Source organism: Amblyraja radiata, chromosome 6 (genome assembly GCF_010909765.2).
Source record: "Amblyraja radiata isolate CabotCenter1 chromosome 6, sAmbRad1.1.pri, whole genome shotgun sequence".
In the NCBI taxonomy this organism is placed as follows: domain Eukaryota; kingdom Metazoa; phylum Chordata; class Chondrichthyes; order Rajiformes; family Rajidae; genus Amblyraja; species Amblyraja radiata.
The window spans coordinates 24097702-24119772 of record NC_045961.1 but is presented as its reverse complement, the minus strand read 5'-3'; the positions used below and the strand labels follow the sequence as shown (position 1 = coordinate 24119772).

General features: G+C 45.4%; 1 protein-coding gene across 2 annotated transcripts in view; it reads left to right on the top strand.

Moving 5' to 3' along the window:
* The window catches only part of diaph3 (diaphanous related formin 3), a 474403-nt gene that overhangs the window by 223575 nt on the left and 228757 nt on the right, over positions 1–22071 (top strand). For both annotated transcript variants that reach the window (XM_033022314.1, XM_033022313.1), the window contains one exon: positions 11620–11721. In XM_033022314.1, the coding sequence (XP_032878205.1) occupies positions 11620–11721 (102 nt within the window). The remainder of the gene's footprint in view (positions 1–11619; positions 11722–22071) is intronic.

Genomic DNA, 22071 nt, shown 5'->3' with positions numbered 1-22071 from the left:
TGGTTGGATTATTCAGCGTATGATCAGCCTCGGTGAGACCAAGCGCAGGCTTGTCGATCGCTTCGCACAACACCTCCACTCAGTTCGCAATAACCAACATGACCTCCCGGTGGCTCAACACTTCAACTCCCCTTCCCATTCCAAATCCGACCTTTCTGCCCTGGGCCTCCCCCATGGCCAGAGTGAGGCCCACCGCATATTGGAGGAGCAGAACCTCATATTTGCTTGGGTAGTTTACACCCCAGCGGTATGCACATTGGCTTCTCTAATTTAAGGTAAGCTTTGCTTTCTCCCTCCTTCCCCTCCCATTCCCAGCTCTCCCACAGCCACCTGTCTCCGCCTTCAAGACAATGGGGAAGCACATTGGCCATAAAGTTGCTGCCTAAAAGTGCCAGAGACCCGGAATTGATCCTGAATATGGGTGCTGTCTGTATGGAGTTTGCTCCTTTTCCCTTTGATCACATGGGTTTTCTCCGTGTGCTCTTGTTTCCTTCCACATTCCAAAGGTGTGCAGGAACCTATTTCAGACCCAACCCAAAACGTAATATTTTCCTTTTGTCCAGAGATTCTGTCTGATTTGTTGAGTTACTCCAGCTTTTTGTGTCTATCTTCAGTTTAAACCAGCATCTGCACTTCCTTCCTACACACACGATACTATACGATAGAACTTTATTAATCCCAGGAGTGAAATTGTGTGTGTGTGTGGGTATATATATTATACACACATACACACACACATATATTTATATAGTTATATATTCATATATAAATATACACCGTTTTGTTTTCTCGTTTATAACATTGCTTACAGAGTACTATGTTTACATATTCTGTTGTGCTGCTGCAAGTAAGGATTTCATTGTTCTAACTGGGACGTGAGAGAATAAAACACTCTTGACTCTTGACTTACTCCGCTAATGTGTGGGAAAGAACTAGTGTGCGGGTGATCAGTGGTCGGCGTGGACTCGGTGGGCTGAAGGGCCTGTTTCCACGCTGTATCTTTAAATTAAACTAAATACACTAACACCAGAGGGAGCCTAAAGAAGGGTCTCTACCCGAAATGTCACCCAATTTCTTCTATCCTGAGTTGCTGGCTGCTCCCCCCACAATTAAAGCATGGAATAGTCTTCACCCTACCATAGTTACCCAACCAGACGCAACTAAATTTAAGGTACCTCTTTTTTCCCCAAGAACCCTTTTTTGCTTAAGTCCAAGTCAAGAGTCAAAAGAGTTTTATTCTCATGTGTCCCAGATAGGACAATGAAATTCTTGCTTGCTACAGCATAACAGAATATGTGAACATAATACAGAACAGGAGATAAAAGTTCAGTGTGTTTATATACCATAGACCATGTATATATACAATAAATAAACAGATAAAATGCAATAGGCTGTTATTGTTCAGCCCTCTACCACCTCCAGTTTAAATTCCATTTAGAATATTTATGGAGGACCAGGAAACCAGAAGCAAGAGTTACTCCTGATCCAGGGTCAGGGAGTGATTCTGCGTTGGTTTTCAGCGCTGGCGGCGAGGCAGCGACCGGACAGCAATGGCGGCCAAATCTCCCACAATTCAAAGCGAGGGAGAAAGTGCCCCAGTGCCAACCAGTTGCCGTGGCAGTGCGCATGCGCAGGGCGGCCGATGATGTGCGGGCCGTGGTTGTGCGCATGTGCAGGGGGAGGACGTGCAGGCCGCAGCAATGCGCATGTGCAAGGCGGCCTGCCGTGCCGGCGGATGAGGAGTGAGCGGAGCCCGGAGGCCCGGACACGGATAGCAGGGGGAGACTGAGAGAGAGAGAGAGAGAGATAGAGAGGGGGGCCGCCCAGAGTTGAACGGCAGGTGTCCTGCCTTGGCCGGAGGCCCCCTAGATTTTGAGGCCCTCGGCTTCAGCCTATGAAGCCCAGTGGTAAAACCGGCTCTGTGAGGCCCCCCTAGATCTCGATGCCCTAAGCTGAAGCTTGTCCAGCTTATATGTAAATCCGGCCCTGCATGGGAGAATTATGCCTGTCTAAGAGATCGATCTCTTAGGTAGGCATAATTCTCTGTGCCTTTCATCCACAGCACTTGTAACACGGGAAGGTCTGTGCAGCCCACGTGCCGTCCGCGCTACTGGAAGCTGTCAATTTCAAGCGGAGCTGAAGGCAGCAGAAATTGTGCCTTTGCTGTACTGCGCATGCGCAGCAGCCTTCTGCGCATGCGCAGCGCACGTTTCTTGGCGGGTTTTTCAAATATGGATTGCCATTATCTGAAGGGTATGTTAGGAAGCAAAGAGCGAAGAATGGAGTTCGTGTATCAATACCGTGGTAAGTACGTTTCTTGGTACTTTATGTTTTTAAATACTGTATTTCCCGGGGTGGGTGGGGGGGAAGAGCTCCTTTCACAGTGTTTGAGGAGTCTGGCCCGGGGTAAAGTTGCGGGGAAAGCAAGGGCGTTGTGAATTAGCTTGGGTGGCTGCCGCAGCGCTCCAAGCACAGACAGCACAACTGGCCGCCACTTCCGAGGAAGGAAGCAGCTCGGGTGACTGCGAGCAGCCGCCGGGACCAGACGACAGAACCGGCTGCCACTTCAGCCCCTTGTGCTGGTCCCCGTTCACCTCTGGCAGTGCTCTCCGTCTGAACACCTCTCTTCCCGCAAATCCTTGAATTTCCGACAGCCCGTTCAAGGGACCAATTGAGGTTACTCGGCTGTCGGAATTTAAGGATTTGCGGGAAGCAACTGACATGAGTGAAGCCTGCGAGCGGCAGGTGTGAGGTGTTCAGACGGAGAGCCTGCCATAGGTGAGCGGGCCGGCAGAAGGCGCTGAAGTGGCAGCCGGTTCTGCTGTTTGGTCCCGGCGGCTGCTCGCAGTCACCTGAGCTGCTTCCCTCCCCGGATGTTGCGGCCAGTTCCGCTCTCCGTGCCCGGAGCGCTGCGGCAGCGGTGAGTGAGTCTGATATGATCTCCGACCCCCTCCTTCTCAACATCCACCCTCCCCGCAACTTTAACCCCTGGCACAGACTCTCCACACGCTGTGAAAGGAACTCTCCCTCCAATTGGTCCCTTGAATTAGTATTGTCATTCAATAAGATGACAACTGATTCAACGTCCCGTGTGCTCCCGTTTTTCCAACCATCTCTCCACCTGCCTTCATCCTCCGTCCCCCACCCATTCAGTAATTAAAAAAAGAAGGAGATTTAGTAGCCTTGGGCAAATTGAATTGTCACTTATTTTTATTTATTTTTTTACGGAGAGACCAATCTGCGCATGCCCGGTTTAATTTTTTTTTTAAAAAGCCGGCTGCCTACCTTGAGTAATTACTCACGGCACGTGCCTGGTTCAATGTAACATAAAACCGTGGTAACGGTACTTTTTAAAACAATGTTTATGATTTTTTTTTAGGTGGTGGGGTGATCTGAAAATAAGATAAGTAAAATTATAATTTTGTCCAGGATTGCACCAAACTGTTGGCTGCACCTGTATGTTGTGAATGGATCATCACTCATGTACAAAACCTAGCTGTTGGCATCCCAAATGAAACCTCTCAACCTCTCCTTACCCTAAAACTATTATAACAGCTCCTTATAATGAGCACTTGTGAAAAGAACATTTCAGCAAATTTACAGTATCACATCTACTTAATGGTTTTTGTTGAACAGAATGCTGTAATTTTGCCAATTACACAGAAGGATCAGTTTCATCTCAAATTGTTCACATTATCTACCTGTGCTTCAAGTTTTATTTTGGATAACACTGAGAAACAGACTGTTGGAACATGGTGCAGGACAGACCATAACATTTGTATTGGCACCTGGGATGCATCATTTCAATGTTCAGCATGTACACATTGTGCTACTGCTTGCTTCGAACACAACCACATGGCCCAATCTTGGCTAGCAATCGTCAATTAAAGCTCAATAAAAATTATCAAAGCCAGCCTTGATTTTTTTTACGAAGATGGTTTCTTGGCATCACCTAGATAATAAGACCACGCTGAGTGTTACTGGTTGCTGGTATCATGACAATGGGAATGATAGTGTTCTTCCCTATTTTCTGAAAGGGCATGTGAGGCCCTTGAGAATAAGGTGGGAAAAGGGAGAGGTTGTATCCGGTGAGGTTCAGAATGTCTGCCAAGTGCATAATGTAGTGCAGCAATTAAGGAAGCATGAGAAGTGAAACCTCCTCGGTATATTTGCAGTGTCTTTGGAAGGTTAATAACCTCACAAGTGCAGTTAGAGCCATGAATGCATTATTAAATCCCTTCTACCCTCAACTGTATCATAAACAGACATTACCTCACACAAAATACTTTCCATCACTCAGCGGCTATCTATCTCTATCAAGTAAGGGCTATGATCCATATGCCCCAGTTACCCCTCTTACACTGATAATCACTCTAAACCACCTCCATCAGATATTATGGTCTCCTATCTGTCCAGGTGACACTGTACAAATGGTAAAGCGAATGATGATAAAGGCACACCAGAAGATAATGTGACATATTGTCAATGTCCCAGACAGTGACAAATTGTATTCTTCAGATGTTACCTTGGAAGCAGGATCAATATATATTGAGGCTGCATGTAACCTACACGCACAACAATTGGAAAGGGTAGCCCAAGAGCCTGTTGTTCCAGGGAGGAAAAACACATGTGAATTCTGCAACCGTGGACTCTGATGAAGATTTTATTGAGGCGGATTAAAGAAGAAGGCTGATGAATATGAAGAAAGCTGATGAATATGCTTAGCCTGAGGGCAGGCATGCTGGAGAGCAAGTGTTCAATGTCATGGAGTTAAAGGCCATTTGTGCAGACCCTGGGCCCTATTGTATCCAACAAGGAACTGTGCCAGTAGACCGGATATCTGCAGCATCTGATAGGCAATATCTCAATCCATTATTGTATCACAGGGGCAGCGGAGCGTTTTTGAAAGTGGGGGGGAGGGAGGGGGGGTGCTGAGTGATCCTTGGTAGAACCCCCCCCTCCCACGGTAGGGACTTTTTGAAATTTGATGTTAAAATCATGTTTTAGTGCATTGTAGAAGTATGATTTCAATGTTTTTTGTTTGAAGTATTTTTAAGATAATGTAGGGCCTACATGAGAGATAGGAGCAGGTGATTATTATTTTTGTTATTGCTCAATCTCCAAAATCTCCACGGTGCAGAAAATTTGACAAAAAAACGTTTAAATGTGTTATAATTTCAAGTGCTATTTTTTTTCGTTTGTAGTTGGAAAAAGGGACAAGAAATAATCATAACATTTCCTGATTTTGCAAAGTCATACAAATTACATTTTGCTCGGGGGGGGGGGGGGGAAATCCGAGTATTTTGAAAGTATGTGTTCTTCTTTTGAAGTATATTTCATTTTGAGCTGAATTCAGAATCATCGTACCATGACTTTAATAAAGGGGGTATATGTTTGTCGAAACGTTACTTTAAAAAAAAAAAGACTTTCGAGAAATCTAAAATGTATTAGAAATATACATTTCAATGCACTGAGTCTCTTGCCCAGAGTAGGTGAATCGAGGACCAGAGGACAGATTTAAGATGAAGTGAAATCAAGTGGTCGAGATTTCCATATACTCAAGCATGAGCAAGTTACATAGAAACATAGAAAATAGATGCAGGAATAGGTCATTCGGCCCTTCGAGCCATGCAATATGATCATGGCTGATCACCTAAAATCACTACCCCTTTCCTGTTTTTTCCCCATATCCCTTGATTTCACTAGCCCCAAGAGCTAAATGTAACTCTCTTGAAAACATCCAGTGAATCGTCCTCCACTGCCTTCTGTGGGAGAGAATTCCACAGATTCACAACTCTCTGGGTGAAGAAAGTTTGTCCTCACCTCAGTCCTAAATGGCCTACCGCTTATTCTTAAACTGTGACCCCCCCCAACATTGGGAACATTTTTCCTGCAGTTACAGTAAGAGTGAAAATCTAGCAGGCAAGCAGGATGCTTTCTCCAACCACCCCATTTGAAGGCCACTAACTTTCACCGATTCACCTACTTCCAGCAACCACTGGTTGTCCTCCAGGATGCACCGAGCCGCAGCCTGATCCATGCCAGTCACCAGGGCGAATTTGGCGCAGAGACTCTCTCGGCAGCGGCACAAGCTTCCTCTTCACCTTTGACCCGAGGCCCGACTGCCTCCAACGGCCTGGGACTCTTGCACTGAGGCTGCTCCATGGCCGGTGCTGCAGCGAGTGGCTCGCCAGCCCCGCAAACACCAGCCAGCCCCGGCTCCCTGTTCGCAACTGCCCCCATCGCTGCTTGTGCTTCCATCCATCACTCCCTCCGCCCCGGCTCTCCAACACCCACGACCAGGTTGCACAGAGTACAGCAGCATCTCGTCCAAAGCCGGAGACACTGAAACATGTTTAGCCAAAAAAGTGGGGGGGCTGCACCCCCACCCTCTCCTGGTTCCGCGGCCCATGTATCAGCAGAAGACATACAATATTTTGAGTACTGCATCTAGTGTTGAAAGGAGTTGAGGGTGTCCCAGTTCTCAATCTGATTATTGAATTCCTGAGATGTTACCTTGCAGGAGTAGGCCATGTGGACCTTCGAGAGGCAGTTATTAAATAGAACCTAATTCAAACCACTCGCAATATGGCAACATTCTCTTCCTGTACACTTGTGGCTGTTCTTCAGAAAACAGCTAATTAATTTACCATTTAATTAGCTGCTTCCTGGAAATTTATTTGGAAGGGAAAACCTGATGTCACTTGCTCTGTTGTTCACTGATGTGTTTGTGTGCATATTAAGAGTCAAGAGTGTTTTAGTGTCATATGTCCTGGACGGGATAATGAAATTCTAAATTGCTGCAGCACAACAGAATATGTGAATATGTAAACATAGTACATAACGGGGGAAAAAAAAGAAAAAGTTCAATAAATAACAAATATAGTGCAAATAACAAATAATAATATAGTCTTTTGCAGTTCAGAGTTCAGAGCTTATTCGTTGTTGTGTTTAATAGCCTGATGGATGTAGGGAAGAAGCTGTTCCTGAACCTGGACATTACAGTTTTCATGCTCCTATACCTTCTTCCTGATGGCAATGGTGAGATGAGTGTGTGGCCAGGATGGTGTGGGTCCTTGATGATTTTGGCTGCCTTTTTGAGGCAGCGACTACAGTAGATCCCTTCGGCGGTGGGGAGGTCAAAGCCGGTGATGGAATGGGCAGTGGTCACAACATTATGTAGACTTTTTCGCTCCTGGACGTTCAAGTTGCCAAACCAGGTCACGATGCAACCAGTCAGAATGCTCTCTACCGTGCACCTGTAGAAATTTAGGAGAATCCTCTTCGACATGCCGAATCTCCGTAATCTTCTCAGGAAGTAGAGTCGCTGATGTGCCTTCTTTACAATTGCATCGGTGTGCTGGGTCCAGGAAATATCTTCTGATATATGCACGCCCAGGAATTTGAAGTTATTGACCCTTACCACCATTGTCCCATTGATATAAACAGGATTGCGAATGAGATGAAACGAATGGCATGTTGGCCTTTATAACAAGAGGAATCGGATATAGGAGCAAAGAGGTCCTTCTGCAGTTGTACAGAGCCTTAGTGAGACCACACCTGGAGTATTGTGTGCAGTTTTGGTCCCCTAATTTGAGGAAGGACTTTCTTGCTATTGAGGGAGTGCAGCGTAGGTTTACAAGGTTAATTCCCAGGATGGCGGGACTGTCATATGCTGAGAGAATGGAGCAGTTGGGCTTGTACACTCTGGAGTTTAGAAGGATGAGAGGATATCTCATTGAAACATATAAGATTGTTAAGGGTTTGGACACGCTTGAGGCAGGAAACATGTTCCCGATGTTGGGGGAGTCCAGAACCAGGGGCCAGTTTAAGAATAACGAGTAAGCCATTTAGAATGGAGACGAGGAAACACTTTTTCTCACAGAGAATGGTGAGTCTGTGGAATTGTCTGACTCAGAAGGCGGTGGAGGCAGGTTCTCTGGATGCCTTCACGAGAGAGCTAGATAGGGGTGTAGTCTATGAACAACAGACTGACGTATGGGTTTTAGTGTCCAAGTGGTCCAATGCTGAATGGAGAGCCAGTGAAATTGCATCCTCCATTGACCTGTTGTGGCGGTATGCGAACTGTAGTTGGTCGAGGTTCTTGTCGAGGTAGGAGTTGACGTGCACCATAACCAACCTCTCAAAGCACTTCATCACCACAGACGTTAGTGCCACTGGTCGATAGTTATTGAGGCACGTCACCTTACTCTTCTTAGGCACCGGTATTATTGATGCCCTCTTAAAGCAGGTTGGAACCTCCGACCTCAGAAGGGAGAGTTTCAAAATGTCTCCAAAAACTCCCGCCAGTTGGTCTGCACAGGTCTTGAGAACTCGACCGGGTAGACCAGGCGCTTTCCGAGGGTTCACCACCCTGAAAGATCTTCTGACGTCGGCCTCTGTGACTGTGACTGCAACACCGTCAGGGTGAATGGGTTGCTCGGGAAGGCACATCAGTGTTCTCCCTATCGAACCGTGTGTAGAATGCATTGAGCTCGTTAGGCAGTGATGCTTCGCTGTCGTTTGAGCTTCCTCCTGATTTCGCCTTGAAGGAGGTGATGGCATTTAAGCCCTGCTACAGTTGCTGAACATCCGTCTCATCCTCCAGCTTAGAGCAGAAATCCCTTTGGCCATTTTTGATGGCCTTACCAAGGTCGTATCTGGTCTTCTTATAGACCTCTGGTCAGACCTGAATGCCCAGGATCTAGTCTTCAGAAGAATGCGTATCTCATGGTTCATCCAAGGCTTCTGGGTAGGAACCACTCGGAAAGATTTTGGTGGAATGCAGTCCTCCACACATTTCCTTATGAAGTCTGTGACGACTGTGGCATATTCATTCAGGTCCGTTGCCGAGTCCCTGAACATTACCCAGTCTATAGACTCGAAGCAGTCCTGGAGTTGTTCCTCTGCCTCCCCCGACCAGCTCTGCACAGTCCACACCTCTGGGGGTGCTTTCTTCAGTTGCCTATATGCAGGAATAAGCAGCACCGCTGAATGGTCGGATTTACCGAAGTGAGGGCGAGGGGTAGAGCAATAGGCATCTTTGATGGTCGTGTAGCAGTGGTTAAGGATGTTTGACCCTCTGGTGCTGCTGGAGACATGTTGGTGGAAGTTAGGGTGCGATTTCATCAGGTTAGCTTTGTTGAAGTCCCCGGCTACGGTGGGAAACGCCTCGGGGTAGACTGTCTGGTGTTTGTTGACCACGGCGTGCAGCTCCTCCAGTGCCAGACGGACGTCTGTCTGGGGTGGGATGTAGACCGTGGTCAGGATGATGGAGGTGAATTCCCTCGGTAGGTAGAAGGGGCGGCACTTCACCGCCAGGTGTTCCAGGTGTGGAGAGCAGGAGTTAGCTAGGACTGCCACGTCTGAACACCACGCAGAGTTGACCATTAGGCAGACGCCCCCTCCTCTCCCTTTACCAGATGTCTGTGTGCGGTCCATACGGTGGATGGAGAAACCTTCAGGCTGGACCGCTGAGTCTGGGGAGCTGGGGGTGAGCCATGTCTCTGTGAAACAGAACACAGAGCATTCCCTCAGCTCCCTTTGGTAAACAGCCTTGACCTTAAGTCTTCCACTTTATTTTCTAGTAATTGTACGTTGGCTAGTAGGATGGTAGGGAGAAGGGGCCGAAATCCCCTGCGCTTCAGTCTTACTTGTAGTTCTGCACGACAACCACGTTTCCGTACTCCATGAAGGCCTCCTCGGTGTTTACAGGTACCTGCGAGTATCCGCGAGGTCGGCGATTCCCCTGCGATCGGGAATTCCTTTATAGTCGGCTCCTCCAGCTCCGTTGCTGCTGGAAGATCCTGCCCAATGGCCTCGATTCCGGACTCCATGTAGGCCGCCCCAGTGTTTACAGGTACAGTACTTACAGATTCCCCTCTGATCGGAAATGCCCTCACAGTCGCTACCTCCGGGAGATTGCAGTAGCGCTAATGCATTTAAATGCGTTAGCAGCTCACGACTTACATCGCTGGTTTCTGTAGATTCTTTAATACAGGTGAGCTCAGAAATACTATATTTGAAGATTTTCTGTTGGGCCGCTGGCAAAATGTCGCTGCTGATAGGCAACATCTTGGATCTCTTATTATTAGGATCAATAGGTGATCATGAATTTAGAGACCTGCCTTGCAGTGAATAAGCGAGTTTGGTATGCCGACTGCGCAAGCCCACGTCATAGGTCACTCGCGATAAACATTCTCGCCAGCTGTGCTGCTACGTGTGTGCAGGCCTGAGTTTCATCCGAGGTCGGGCCCAGGTCTCCGGCGCTGTTGAGCTGGGCTGTCCCCGTCCCCTCCTGAGTGTCCCATCCCTGTCCGGGGTGGCCCTGGGCCGGCGGCTGCCCCAGAATTGCAGCCGGCGCTGAATCCGGCTCCTGGGGGCGCCGTTGCCCGGCGCCTCTCGCCTTGTCCAGTGGCTGTCGGTTGCCCCCCTCGGGTCCAGCGGGAGCCGAGCACAGTCATAGGCGGGGATGCACACGGGTGTGCGTCCCCGTTGATGGCTGGTGCTCGATTTTCGCCGGCGCCGGGTTTGGCTGGAGTTGCCGCTTCTTCTCCGCACTGGCTGTTGGCCTGGAGCCGCCGCTGCTCCGTGTCGTTGTCCCAGGTTCGATCCTGGCTGAGGATGAGGTGCGGGTCTGTGTGCGCGCAGCAGCACTGCTGCCGAGAATGTCTCTCCCCGGGTCCTCGGCGCCGCACGCGCTGCCAAACTGCCTCTGGACCGTCCGTGCCCCGAGTGTCCCATCCCAGCCCGGGGGGCGGCCTGAGATATCCGAGGCGACCCAGGACCAATGGGACACCGACCCATAGCCAGCGCCAAGAAGAGCGCCAACTCCAGCCCAACCCCGCTCCATGATTGACAAATCCCATGATTCCTTGCATTTTTCGGAATACCGAACTTGCTTATTGCAAATGAAGAGCACAAGTAATGCCTTGAAATACCAAGAGTAGCTTTGTTAAGTTGCGAATGGCAGCATTGCTCTTGTAATGGGAGTGTTTTCCCTGTATGTACAGCCTTCAGGATGGAGTCAGGTTGTTTGAGGATAGCCCTTATCACCAAGTAACTGATTTTTGGTCTTGTGCTCAAACATGGCAGTTGTTGCTGTTGCAAGAGTGCTGAAGGACACTTCAGACTTGTTGGATGCAGCATGAGACATTTTTCTTATGTTGTCTCATGTCTTCTTCTACTTCTGGCGTATATGGCGTGCACAGCCTAAAGTTGTAGGACAACTTGTTCTATTTGATCTTATTTGAATGTGCACTTGTTGATTGCATTCGTTGAAACGTGAAGGTGCAATCTTCCACCCCGTCTCATGTCTAAGATAAAAGGATTTTGGTTACTGCGATTTTAAACCATAATAATAATTTAAATCCAATTATAAATAATCACATTGCTCTTTATATATGACGTTCCCATAGTTATTTTGTGTTTGATTACTACAAATAGTTTCGTGATCACTGTATTGCTTTAATCATTTTTCTCACCTTTTGTTTTAATTTCAGTATCTCTTCACAGTCTGCTTTCTATGTATAAAAAAATGTCAATGAGCGCATAAATTTAGTTGAAGGCGAAAACATTTCTTGAAACCACTTTCATATTATTTGTTCAATATGTCAACAGAACTTGCTGCATCATCTACCAGAAGAAGAACAGGTTGTTGCCTTGGCACGTTTCAAGAATGATTATAATAACTTGTCAGAACCAGAACAATTTGGAGTTGTGGTGAGTATTCTGTACAAATCATCATATTAAGATTTTAGGAGTCTTTATTACTTTCTAGAAACTTCCATCAAGTTTGCGGTTTTCCATTCATCTATGTTTCATTTCACTTTATTGAAGATGCGTTATTTAACAGACAACAAATTGGAATTATTTCTCCCATTTAAAGTTTCCTGTCTAGATATTCTTCCTTGCCCAAAAAAATCATGCATCTATTCTGAGGCCCAAGGTGTTGTGCAAGAGGGGCATTTTCTTGCGGTAATTGCAATGCAGGTAGGCTCAAGATCATAGCTGGGATGTGTGTAATGTGGATTTGGACCTTGGATCGGGGACTTGGAAGCATTGGTGGAAAGTCAACGTCAGGGTTGAAGCGTTGGAAATCTGCGATTGGATAGATTCACAAGTAGTTCATTTTGTGGAGTAATTGGAATTAATCAGATAATCAAAAAGGGCATCAGCAACACAGTGGAGGCAATGAAGCAAACACAAAATAAATTACTTGAGGGAGTTTCTAACCACGTTGGCTGATACTCACCCTTTGCCACAGATTAGAAAGGGTATGCTCCTTTAGAACATAGAAGAGTACACGACAGGAATGGGCCCTTTAGCCCACTATGTTTGTGCTGAACATGATGCCAAATTAAACTAAACCCATATCCTGCGCATGCTCTATCTCTCTTCATTTTCTGCATATTTATGTGTCTTTCCAAAAGCCTCTTAAATAGTAAGATTAAACGAGAACTTACCAGTTTGAAGTTTGATCTTTATTTTATGAGGAGTAACGTTGAGGGAATACGTGAAGAACCCCGCTAGGACGCATGCGTGTCATTCTTCAAAGCAGCGGTGTGGAATCACAGATAACTATAATGACTAAACATAGTAAGATTAGAGAGAGATACCAGTTGAGTATATGATCAAGGGTGGGAGCGGAGGGCACGTATTCCCTCAACGTTACTCCTCATAAAATAAAGATCAAACTTCAAACTGGTAAGTTCTCGTTTAATCTTACTATTTTACTTCGGAGTCACGTGAGTGACTACGTGAAGATTTCAAAGCTCTGTGATTTCATGCCGTGGACGAGTCCATGACACGCATCTGCCTTGGTATAGGGGAGAAATATTTTCGACATCCATACGGTATGTGGATGCAACAAACAATTTTATTAACAAAAGAAATCATAAAACCCCAAATATTGATGGGGACAAATTATATTACAGAACTTAATATAGGTTTTGAAAAAGTTCCAGTTTCCTCCACTGGTTTATTATAAAATTTATGGAAAGTTCCTTCTGATGACCATCCTGCCGTTTTGAGGATCTGATCCAATGGAACATCCAACTTGTATGCTGCTGACGTAGCTGCAGCCCTGGTGGAGTGAGATTTAAAACAATTAGTATCTATACCTGCTTTAGTAAGTACTTGTTTTATCCATTTGGAAATGGTCTGTTTTGTTATTCGTTTATGAGGCTGTCTGTGGCTAATGAGCAGTGCCTGTTCTGTGCCTCTGATGGTTTTGGTTTGTTTAATGTACTCTTTGAGATGTGTTACCACACACAGTCGCTCATCTGCAGGGTAGTTATTGAAAATCACTTTTAGGCCTGCCGATCCCTGTCTGTTCTGTTTTTCCAGTTCCTGGATGTAAAAATGTAAATTTTCCTGCGAACTGGTCATGGTATCCAGCCTCAATTTGTGTAGGGACTGCGCCCTTTGTGCTGTGATCAATGCCATCAGCATGACCGTTTTTAAGGTCAAAGCCTGTAATGACAGGCTAGTGGCTGGAGTCCAGTTCCTTAGTAGATTCAGAACGATGCCAACATCCCATATATGGGAATATCTGGCCTTAGGAGGGTTAGCATTGAATATGCCCCTCATGAGCTTGGCTACCAAAGGGTGTGACCCCACAGGCTGTCGCTCCGTTTCTCTCCAGAGGTAGGTAGACAGGGCACTTCTGGCACAGTTGATGGCGCTGTACGCAAGTCGCTCGTCATGGTGTAAATTTACCAGAAATTCCAATGTTGAATGTTTGTAGGTCTGTGGATAATGTTGTTCTGGTTGCAATACCTGTGCCATTTTCTGATATATACTAGGTATTGATTTTTTGTTCACTCTCGCTGGGCTCCAGCGATCATGTTCATAGCTCTCGTTGTTAAGCCCAGGTGTAATAAAGGAGCTTTCAGACTCTACAAACCAAAACGTTAATGTGACGGTGACAAGGATGACTTGTCCTAGTTGCTGGATTTACCAGTAGGTCCGTGTTGAATGGTGATGTGAGGTTCTAATATCATCTCCTGTACCAATGGGAACCATGGTTGGGTAGGCCAATCGGGTACTATTAAGAAACCAGACGCAGAGTCTTGTCTTATCTTACTTAGTACCCGACTGATGAGGCAGAAGGGAGGGAATGCATAAAAGAACAATTTCCCCCAATGCAGCGAAAAAGCATCTGTAGCTGCTGCCCCAGGGTCTGGTTCCCATGATACATATTTTGGCACTTAGTGGTTAAGCCTGGATGCGAATAGATCGACATCTGGTGTTCCGTATCGTGCTGTAATTTCAGCAAAAAACTTTTTTTTTTTTTGTGTTTTTTTTTCTTTCCCCCACATCCATTCGATGTTCTCATTGAATTTGCGTGACCTGGTGTCTGCCACTAAGTTTTGTCTACCTGGTAAGTAGGTAGCTGATATCCAAATTCCTCTGCGGATACACCATTGCCAGATCTTGTTTGCCAGATTGTCACATGATGTCGATTTGTTTCCACCCATGTGGTTGATGTATGCTACCACAGTGGTGTTATCAATTTGTAATCTTATATGCTGGTGAGATAACCCTAAGCAATATGACTTAAGGCCGTGAAAAGCTCCCAACATTTCTAAGTAATTTATGCCCAAAGTGTGTAGTAATGATGACTCCTGTTCATTCCATCTCCCACCACAGCTGGTGATGGAATCCGTGGCACCCCATCCGAGAGCACTAGCATCCGTTTGTAGTGTGATAGACGGATTGCTGATAATGATTGGATTGGAACAATGCCTAATGGTTTCTTTCCACCATTGTAGTTCTAGTATGGCTTCTTTTGGTAGTTCCATAGGTCTATCAAAATGACCTCCATTGTATTTTAGAGCTCTTATTTTTGCCCTTTGTAAATTCTGATAATATAAGGGCCCGAATTGTGCAGCTGGAAAGGCTGCAATTATCTTGCCAATCATTCTCGCCACCTGTCTAATAGATGGTTTTCTTGTGTCAATGATTTTGCCGCAATCCTCCTCGAAGGCTATTGCTTTGTCTTGTGGCAAAGCCACTGACATAAGAACTGAGTTAATGGTAAATCCCAAGAAATCCATTGTTGTTGAAGGTTTCAATTTTGATTTAATTGGATGGATAATGAATCCTAGGCTTTCAAATAATTGTATGGTGGCTGTTATTGTTAATTCTGCTTGTTTTACCCTTTTGCCCAATATAAGTATATCATCCAAGTAAGCCATCACAATGTGTTTATGTTCCTGTAGGAAAGCTAAGGCTGGTTTTAATATTTTGGTAAATAACCTAGGTGCAGAAGTAAGCTCATTTGGTAGTGCTCTGTATTGCCAGTTATGATCCATCCAATTAAATTTCAAATAACGTCTGTGGTCACCTGTTATGGGTACTGAATAGTAAGCATCTTTTAAATCAATGCTTGCCATATAGTAACCTTTGGAGATTAATAGTTTAGCAGTAGCAAAGGTTTCCATTTTGAAATGAATATATTTTACAAAAACATTCAAATTACTCAAATCTAAGATGATGCGGCAACCACCATCTTTCTTATGTTTAATAAAATGTTGGACACGCATTCTAAAGGTTCGTGTTGGGTTTGTTCAATTATCCCCAGTTTATGGAGTCTCTGCAGTTCAGCATGTGCTTTTGCTTTATCTTCGCCGTTAAGCCTGAACACTCTGTTCGGTACATGCTGGACTGCAGGATTGCATGGTTGTAAGAACTCTATCGTACATCCCTGGATACTGCTTAGGATATAAGTATCTGATGTCAACTTATACCATGCATCCAGAAAAAAGTGTAATCTGCCACCAATACCCATGCTATCGTTAATAAGTAAGGGACCAGACCCACCTACCTCTATGGTTACCAGTGGTCTTATTTCTTCCCTTGTCCCCGAGGATGTTGAGGCCCCGGTGTCTTGATTTGTGTTGTAGATGGGTGCATCTTCCACGAGGGCCGGCCTGGGCCATGTCCTAAAAAAGACCGCTGTTGGATTGGTCTTGCCCTCGACTGTTCCCCGGAGTAGTCCTTGCGACCCATGAGTGCATAGGGGTGGTACTTCTGGGGGTAGCGTTTGGTAGCTTTTATAATTCCCAGGGCTTTGGATTCTTCGTCCAAATCTTTTACCTGTTTTGGTAGGTCCCCTCCAAACAGGTAAGTCTTTTCGGTGGTTGTTTCTGTTCTGCATAATCCCGCAAATTTTGGGTCTAGTACCGGCTGTATACTCTTCTTTCTGATATTATTCAGTTCATATTGGGTATTGCAGAAGAGGGCGAGGGCATCTTTGTGGTGTTGACTCATATCTTCCTCATCCAGGGTTCGTGTGAATGCCGTTATCCCTGCGGTGAGGGTTTTAAGTACTTTTTGTAGTAAGACATCCCTGGTCCTGATGCTTGCTCCTACATGCTTCCAAATACATGCGTTCACGGTTGGGACATTAAGGGATTTACAATATCCAGGTTGCAAGTGATGCCCCCTGGTGTCAATTAGGGCTTGTCCCTGTAGCTGGTTCAGGGACATGTAATTAACACTTGCCGCTAACCTGGCTGGTAATCATCCCCTGTGAGTTCTGGCTTCGCGAACTGAGCCACCATTTCAAGTAAGTTCCCACTTACCCCTTGCACTGAGTTGTCCATCAGTTCCTGTTCAGGGTCAGTCCAAATCTGCCCCGCTATGCTGTCCTGGGAGGCAATAGACGCTGAATACAGCCCTGAATAAGGTACTGCAGAGGGCTGAATGTCTGCCCAGTAGAGCCAGACCCCCTCTGGAGTATTGCCTCCATCAGCCGCTCCATTTTTGTCCAGTGCTCTCGGGCACCCGGCTCTTCCGGCTTGTCCTGGACCAGCTGCCGCTCCAACGCGGTACAGAGCTTTCGAGCGCTGACCGCTCGCGGTCGCTGGTCCCGCAGCTCAAACGCGTTCCAGTGATCTCGGTCACTGGTCGCTTGCTGCTCCTCCAATTCCTTCAGCCCCACAGGCCCCTGAGCGAAGGTGGCGTGGGGCTGTTCGAAATCCGAGTCGTCCGAAAGAACGGCTCGGTCGGTTTTGCGTTTAGCCTTTCCACCCGCCGGTGGTGAGGCTAACTTCGGCACAGGTGCTCCCGACAATGGAGACAGTCCTGCCGTCTGCCGCCGCTGGCTGCCCGTTCCTGCACGGCTCTCCCCCGCCAGCTTTTTTGCAGCTTTGGTCCGTCTTCTGTCCATCCTAGAGGTAAGAAAACGTTGATCTCTTACCTGTCTTCGCAGGTTGTATACACCAGACCTTTAGGAGGAACGTCCTTCCTCCATCGAAATGACTCGTGCAATGCGTGTAGCGTAATGACACGCATGCGTCCTAGCGGGGTTCTTCATGTAGTCACTCACGTAACTCCGAAGTAAAATGTCACTATTGTACCTTGTTCCACCACCATCCCATGGCAACATATTGTAGGCACCTATCACCTTCTACAAAAAATAATTTGTATCGCTCATCTCCTATAAACCTTCCACATCTATGCTGGCTCGTATTCACAATTCCAGCCTGCGGAATAAATTCTGATTGCCTCACCCTATTTATGCCTCTTATCATTTTATAAACTTCTTTCAAGTCTCCCCACAGTCTATGAACCTCCAGAGAAAAGAATCCAGGTTTATCCAACCTTTTCTTAGAGTTAGTCCTGCCTAATCCAGGTAGCATCTTGTAGACGTCTGCAAACTATCCAAAACGTCCCCATCTTTCCAGGAATGAGAAGACCAGAACTGCACACAGTGGTTCAAATGTGGCTTATCCAAAGTTTAATAAAGTTGAAACATGACTTCCTAACCCGTAATTCTTACTCAATGTCCTGTCTGATGAAGGCAAGCATACCATACAGTTTCTTTCAACTCTATCTACAAATTATTTTTTACACAGAGAGTGGTGAATCTGTGGAATTCTCTGCCACAGAAGGTAGTTGAGGCCAGTTCATTGGCTATATTTAAGAGGGAGTTAGATGTGTCCCTTGTGGCTAAAGGGATCAGGGGGTATGGAGAGAAGGCAGGGATGGGATACTGAGTTGGATGATCAGCCATGATCATATCGAATGGCGGTGCAGGCTCGAAGGGCCGAATGGCCTACTCCTGCACCTATTTTCTATGTTTCTACTTGCTTTGCTACTTTCTGCGAACTGTGTTCTGTACATTAATGCTGCAAGGGTTCTGCTATTGACTGCATACTTTCTCTTTACATTTGACTTCCCAAAGTTCAACACCTCGTACCTGCCTTGATTAAATATTATCTGCCATTTCTCCATCTATATTCTTATCTGATCAATATACTCCCGTACCCTTCGACATCCATAGATGTAGATTAGCTATTAGATTTAGCTCTTTGGGCTAAAGTAATCAAGGGATATGGGGGAAAAAGCAGGAACAGGGTACAGATTTTAGATGATCAGCCATGATCATATTGAATGGCTGGCTCGAAGGGCTGAATGGCCCCCTCCTGTGCCTATTTTTCTATGTTTCTATCCTTTTTGACTGTCCGCAACTCAACATATTATCGTGTTGTCTGCAAAAGTGCTAGCCAATCCATCACCATTTTTCTCCAAGTTGTTTATTTTTATCGGGAACAACAAAGCTCCCAGCAAATTTTCCCTGCAGAACACTGTTGGTCAGAAACCTCCATTCAGAATGACACTCTTGCATCACTACCCTTTGTCTTATATGGGTAAGCCAATCCGGAATCCAAACTAGCCAGTCATGGTGGATTTTCTTCCAATGCAAGTAAATTCTATCCTTAAGAATCCTCTCCAATAGCTTTCCTATGACGGACGTGAGGCTCATTGGTATATAGTTTCCTTGATCATCTTTTTATCCTTTTGTAAACAAAGAAACAGCAGTGACTATTCTCCATCATCTGGAACCATGTTTGTGACGAAAGAGGAGATAAAGATTTTCGTTGATGCCCAAGTAAACACCTCTCTTGTCTCTCTCAATAACCTGGGATAGATCCCATTTGGCCCTGGGTAAATCCACCTTAATATTCTTCCAGATACTCAATACCACCTCTTTCTTGTTCTCATAATGCCTCAGCCCCACACTGATCTCACTATCATCCATGTCTTTCTCCTTGGTGAATACCGATGTAAAGTACTCGGTTTGAACACATCCTCTGTGGAAGTATGAATTCTTCTCTGACATCAAGCTTAAATTTCTTTCTTCATCCTTGAGTCATCCTCTCCCGAGTTATCCTCTAAATATGAAAAAAGCCTTGGGATTCTCTTTGATCTGACCTGCCAATAACGTTTCATGGCTCCATCTGGCTCACCTTAATCCCTGTTTGAATTCTTTCCTGGTTTTCTTTATATTCTGGGCGGCATGGTGGTGTAACAGTAGAGCTACTGCCTAACAGCGCCAGGGACCTGGGTTCAATCCTGTCTACGAGTGCTTGTCTGTACGGAGTTTGTGCGTTCTTCCCATGACCTGCGTGGGTTTTTTCCGAGATCTTCGATTTCCTCCAAAACTCTAAAGACGTACAGGTTTGTAGGTTAATTGGCATGGTATGAATGTAAAATTGTCCCGAGTGTGAGTAGGATAGTGTTAGTATTCGCTGGTCAGTGGACTCAGTGGGCTGAAGGGCTTGTATCTGCACTGTATCTCTAAACTAAACTAAACTAAATTCCTCAAAGGTCCTGTCTGGTATTTATGTTTCCTTGGGTCTGAATTTACTATTTGAAGTTTCCCACACTGCGCTCCTTGTACCTCCTCCCTACTGGACAATGCCTACTGAACTCTGATCAGCTGGTCTTTAATTGGCTCCCACATATCAGATGTGATCACCCAATGACACATAGCTCCTGCCTCATTATGCGGTAATCTGCTTTACACCAATTTAGTACCTTCCCCAAGGTCCAGACATATACTTATTCATAACTATCGTAAAACATATGAGATTGTGATCACCGTTCCCCAAATGCCCTCGCAATCTGATGCCAGTCATCTGATCCGTCTCGTTTCACAGTACCAAGTCCAATATGGTCCCTCCTTGAGTTGGACTATCCACAGACGGTTTCAAGAAACACTCTTTGTAATAACGCCTAACAAATTCTCTCCTATCTAAGCCTTTTGGACTAAAGAAATCCCAGTCAATATTTGGGTAGTTAAAGTCACCCACTATAACAATCCTGTTTACGTCTTTCCATAATCTGTGTTCCTCCATCCACTGCTGGCTGCTGGGAGGTCTATAGAAAAATCCCTTCAAACTAATTGCACCTTTCTTACTTTTGAGCTCTACCCATCTACCCATATTGCCTCAGGGGATGAACTATGTCTCCTCTTAGTGCTAGTCAATTGGGTCTCCTCCCCACAATCAGACTGAATAAGGTCCCAACCCCAAATGTCACCATCCATGTTCCTCAGAGATGCTGTCTGATCCACTGAGTTACTTAAGCACTTTGTGTCTTTTTTGTAAACCAGCAAATGCAGTTCCTTATATTCAATGATTATTATGATAGTTTTCAGTTTGTAAATGTTGAGACCATATCGATGAATCTTTTAATGGCTATTGTTATGGTTTCACATTGCGTTCATAACCTATCAATATAATACAGCACCAAATCAAGTTATTTCTATAGATATAGCATTGAAAAAATCACTTACAGAGAAATAAAATCTTTATAAGATGGTTTTATGGGCTGTCGCATAGTTCCAGTTAAGATGAGAAAAGTCTATGTCTTGAATGCTTGTCGCACAATTCCACTTGTTTTCTCTCACTGTTCATTTGAGATATACAAAATAGGATGCTTCTAGTGAAATGTTAAGTTCTTTGCAGAAAGTACTGAAGCAACGTATTTTTTAAAAGATATTTTCAATCTATAGGCTTGTAATTCTTTGAATATAAAAATGTCAGTTGGTTTGTCTGAATTTTCTGATAGCTAACCAAATTGATTTGGGCATGAAGGGAGGCCTTGCACAACTGGAAATACATAAAGTAGCACTGGCAGGAAATTTGGGGTCAAGGCTGTTGTGGTTTATTGTTGAAAAAGTAGATAGTGACTGTCAACGATGGAGACCGCGATTGGAAAAATGAACGATGGAGACCGCGATTGGAAAAATGTGCAAATTAAAATATGTAGTGGATTTCCATATTTGCAATGTCACAGAAATAATTAAAATAACAGATTTCTACACCTAAACTTATAAATAATTAAGCAGCCACAAATGGCATTGCGAGTGGTGAGCGCTCGTTCGGGTCATGTCTCTCTGACAATAGACAATAGGCAATAGGTGTGCAGGAGTAGGCCATTTGGCCCTTCGAGCCAGCACCGCCATTCAATGTGATCATGGCTGATCATCCCCAATCAGTACCCCGTTCCTGCCTTCTCCCCATATCCCCTGACTCCGCTATTTTTAAGAGCCCTATCTAGCTCTCTCTTGAAAGCATCCAGAAAACCTGCCTCCACCGCCCTCTGAGTCAGAGAATTCCACAGACTCACCATTCTCTGTGAGAAAAAGTGTTTCCTCGTCTCCGTTCTAAATGGCTTTTTCCTTATTCTTAAACTGTGGCCCCTGGTTCTGGACTCCCCCAACATCGGGAACATGTTTCCTGCCTCCAGCGTGTCCAAGCTCTTAACAATCTTATATGTTTCAATGAGATAACCTCTCATCCTTCTAAACTCCAGAGTGTACAAGCCCAGCTGCTCCATTCACTCAGCATATGACAGTCCCGCCATCCCGGGAATTAACCTTGTAAACCTATGCTGCACTCCCTCAATAGCAAGAATGTCCTCCTCAAATTAGGGGACCAAAACTGCACACAATACTCTAGGTGTGGTCTCACTAGGGCTCTGTACAACTGCAGAAGGACCTCTTTGCTCCTTTATTCGATTCCTCTTGTTATAAAGGGCAACATGCCATTCGCTTACTTCACTGCCTGCTGTACCTGCATGCTCTGCCGTGAAAGAGTTATTTGTTTAATCTGAACATTAATATTCCTCCTTGGCCTTATCTAATTTTTCTCTTTGTAGGCTCAATGTTTAAGTTTTTTGTGTAATAACTCTGTCGGGCCCCCACACACCACCACACAACCCCTCCTCCCACCATTCTGTTCAATTTTCCTCTTTCTGGAACTCTGAATTTCC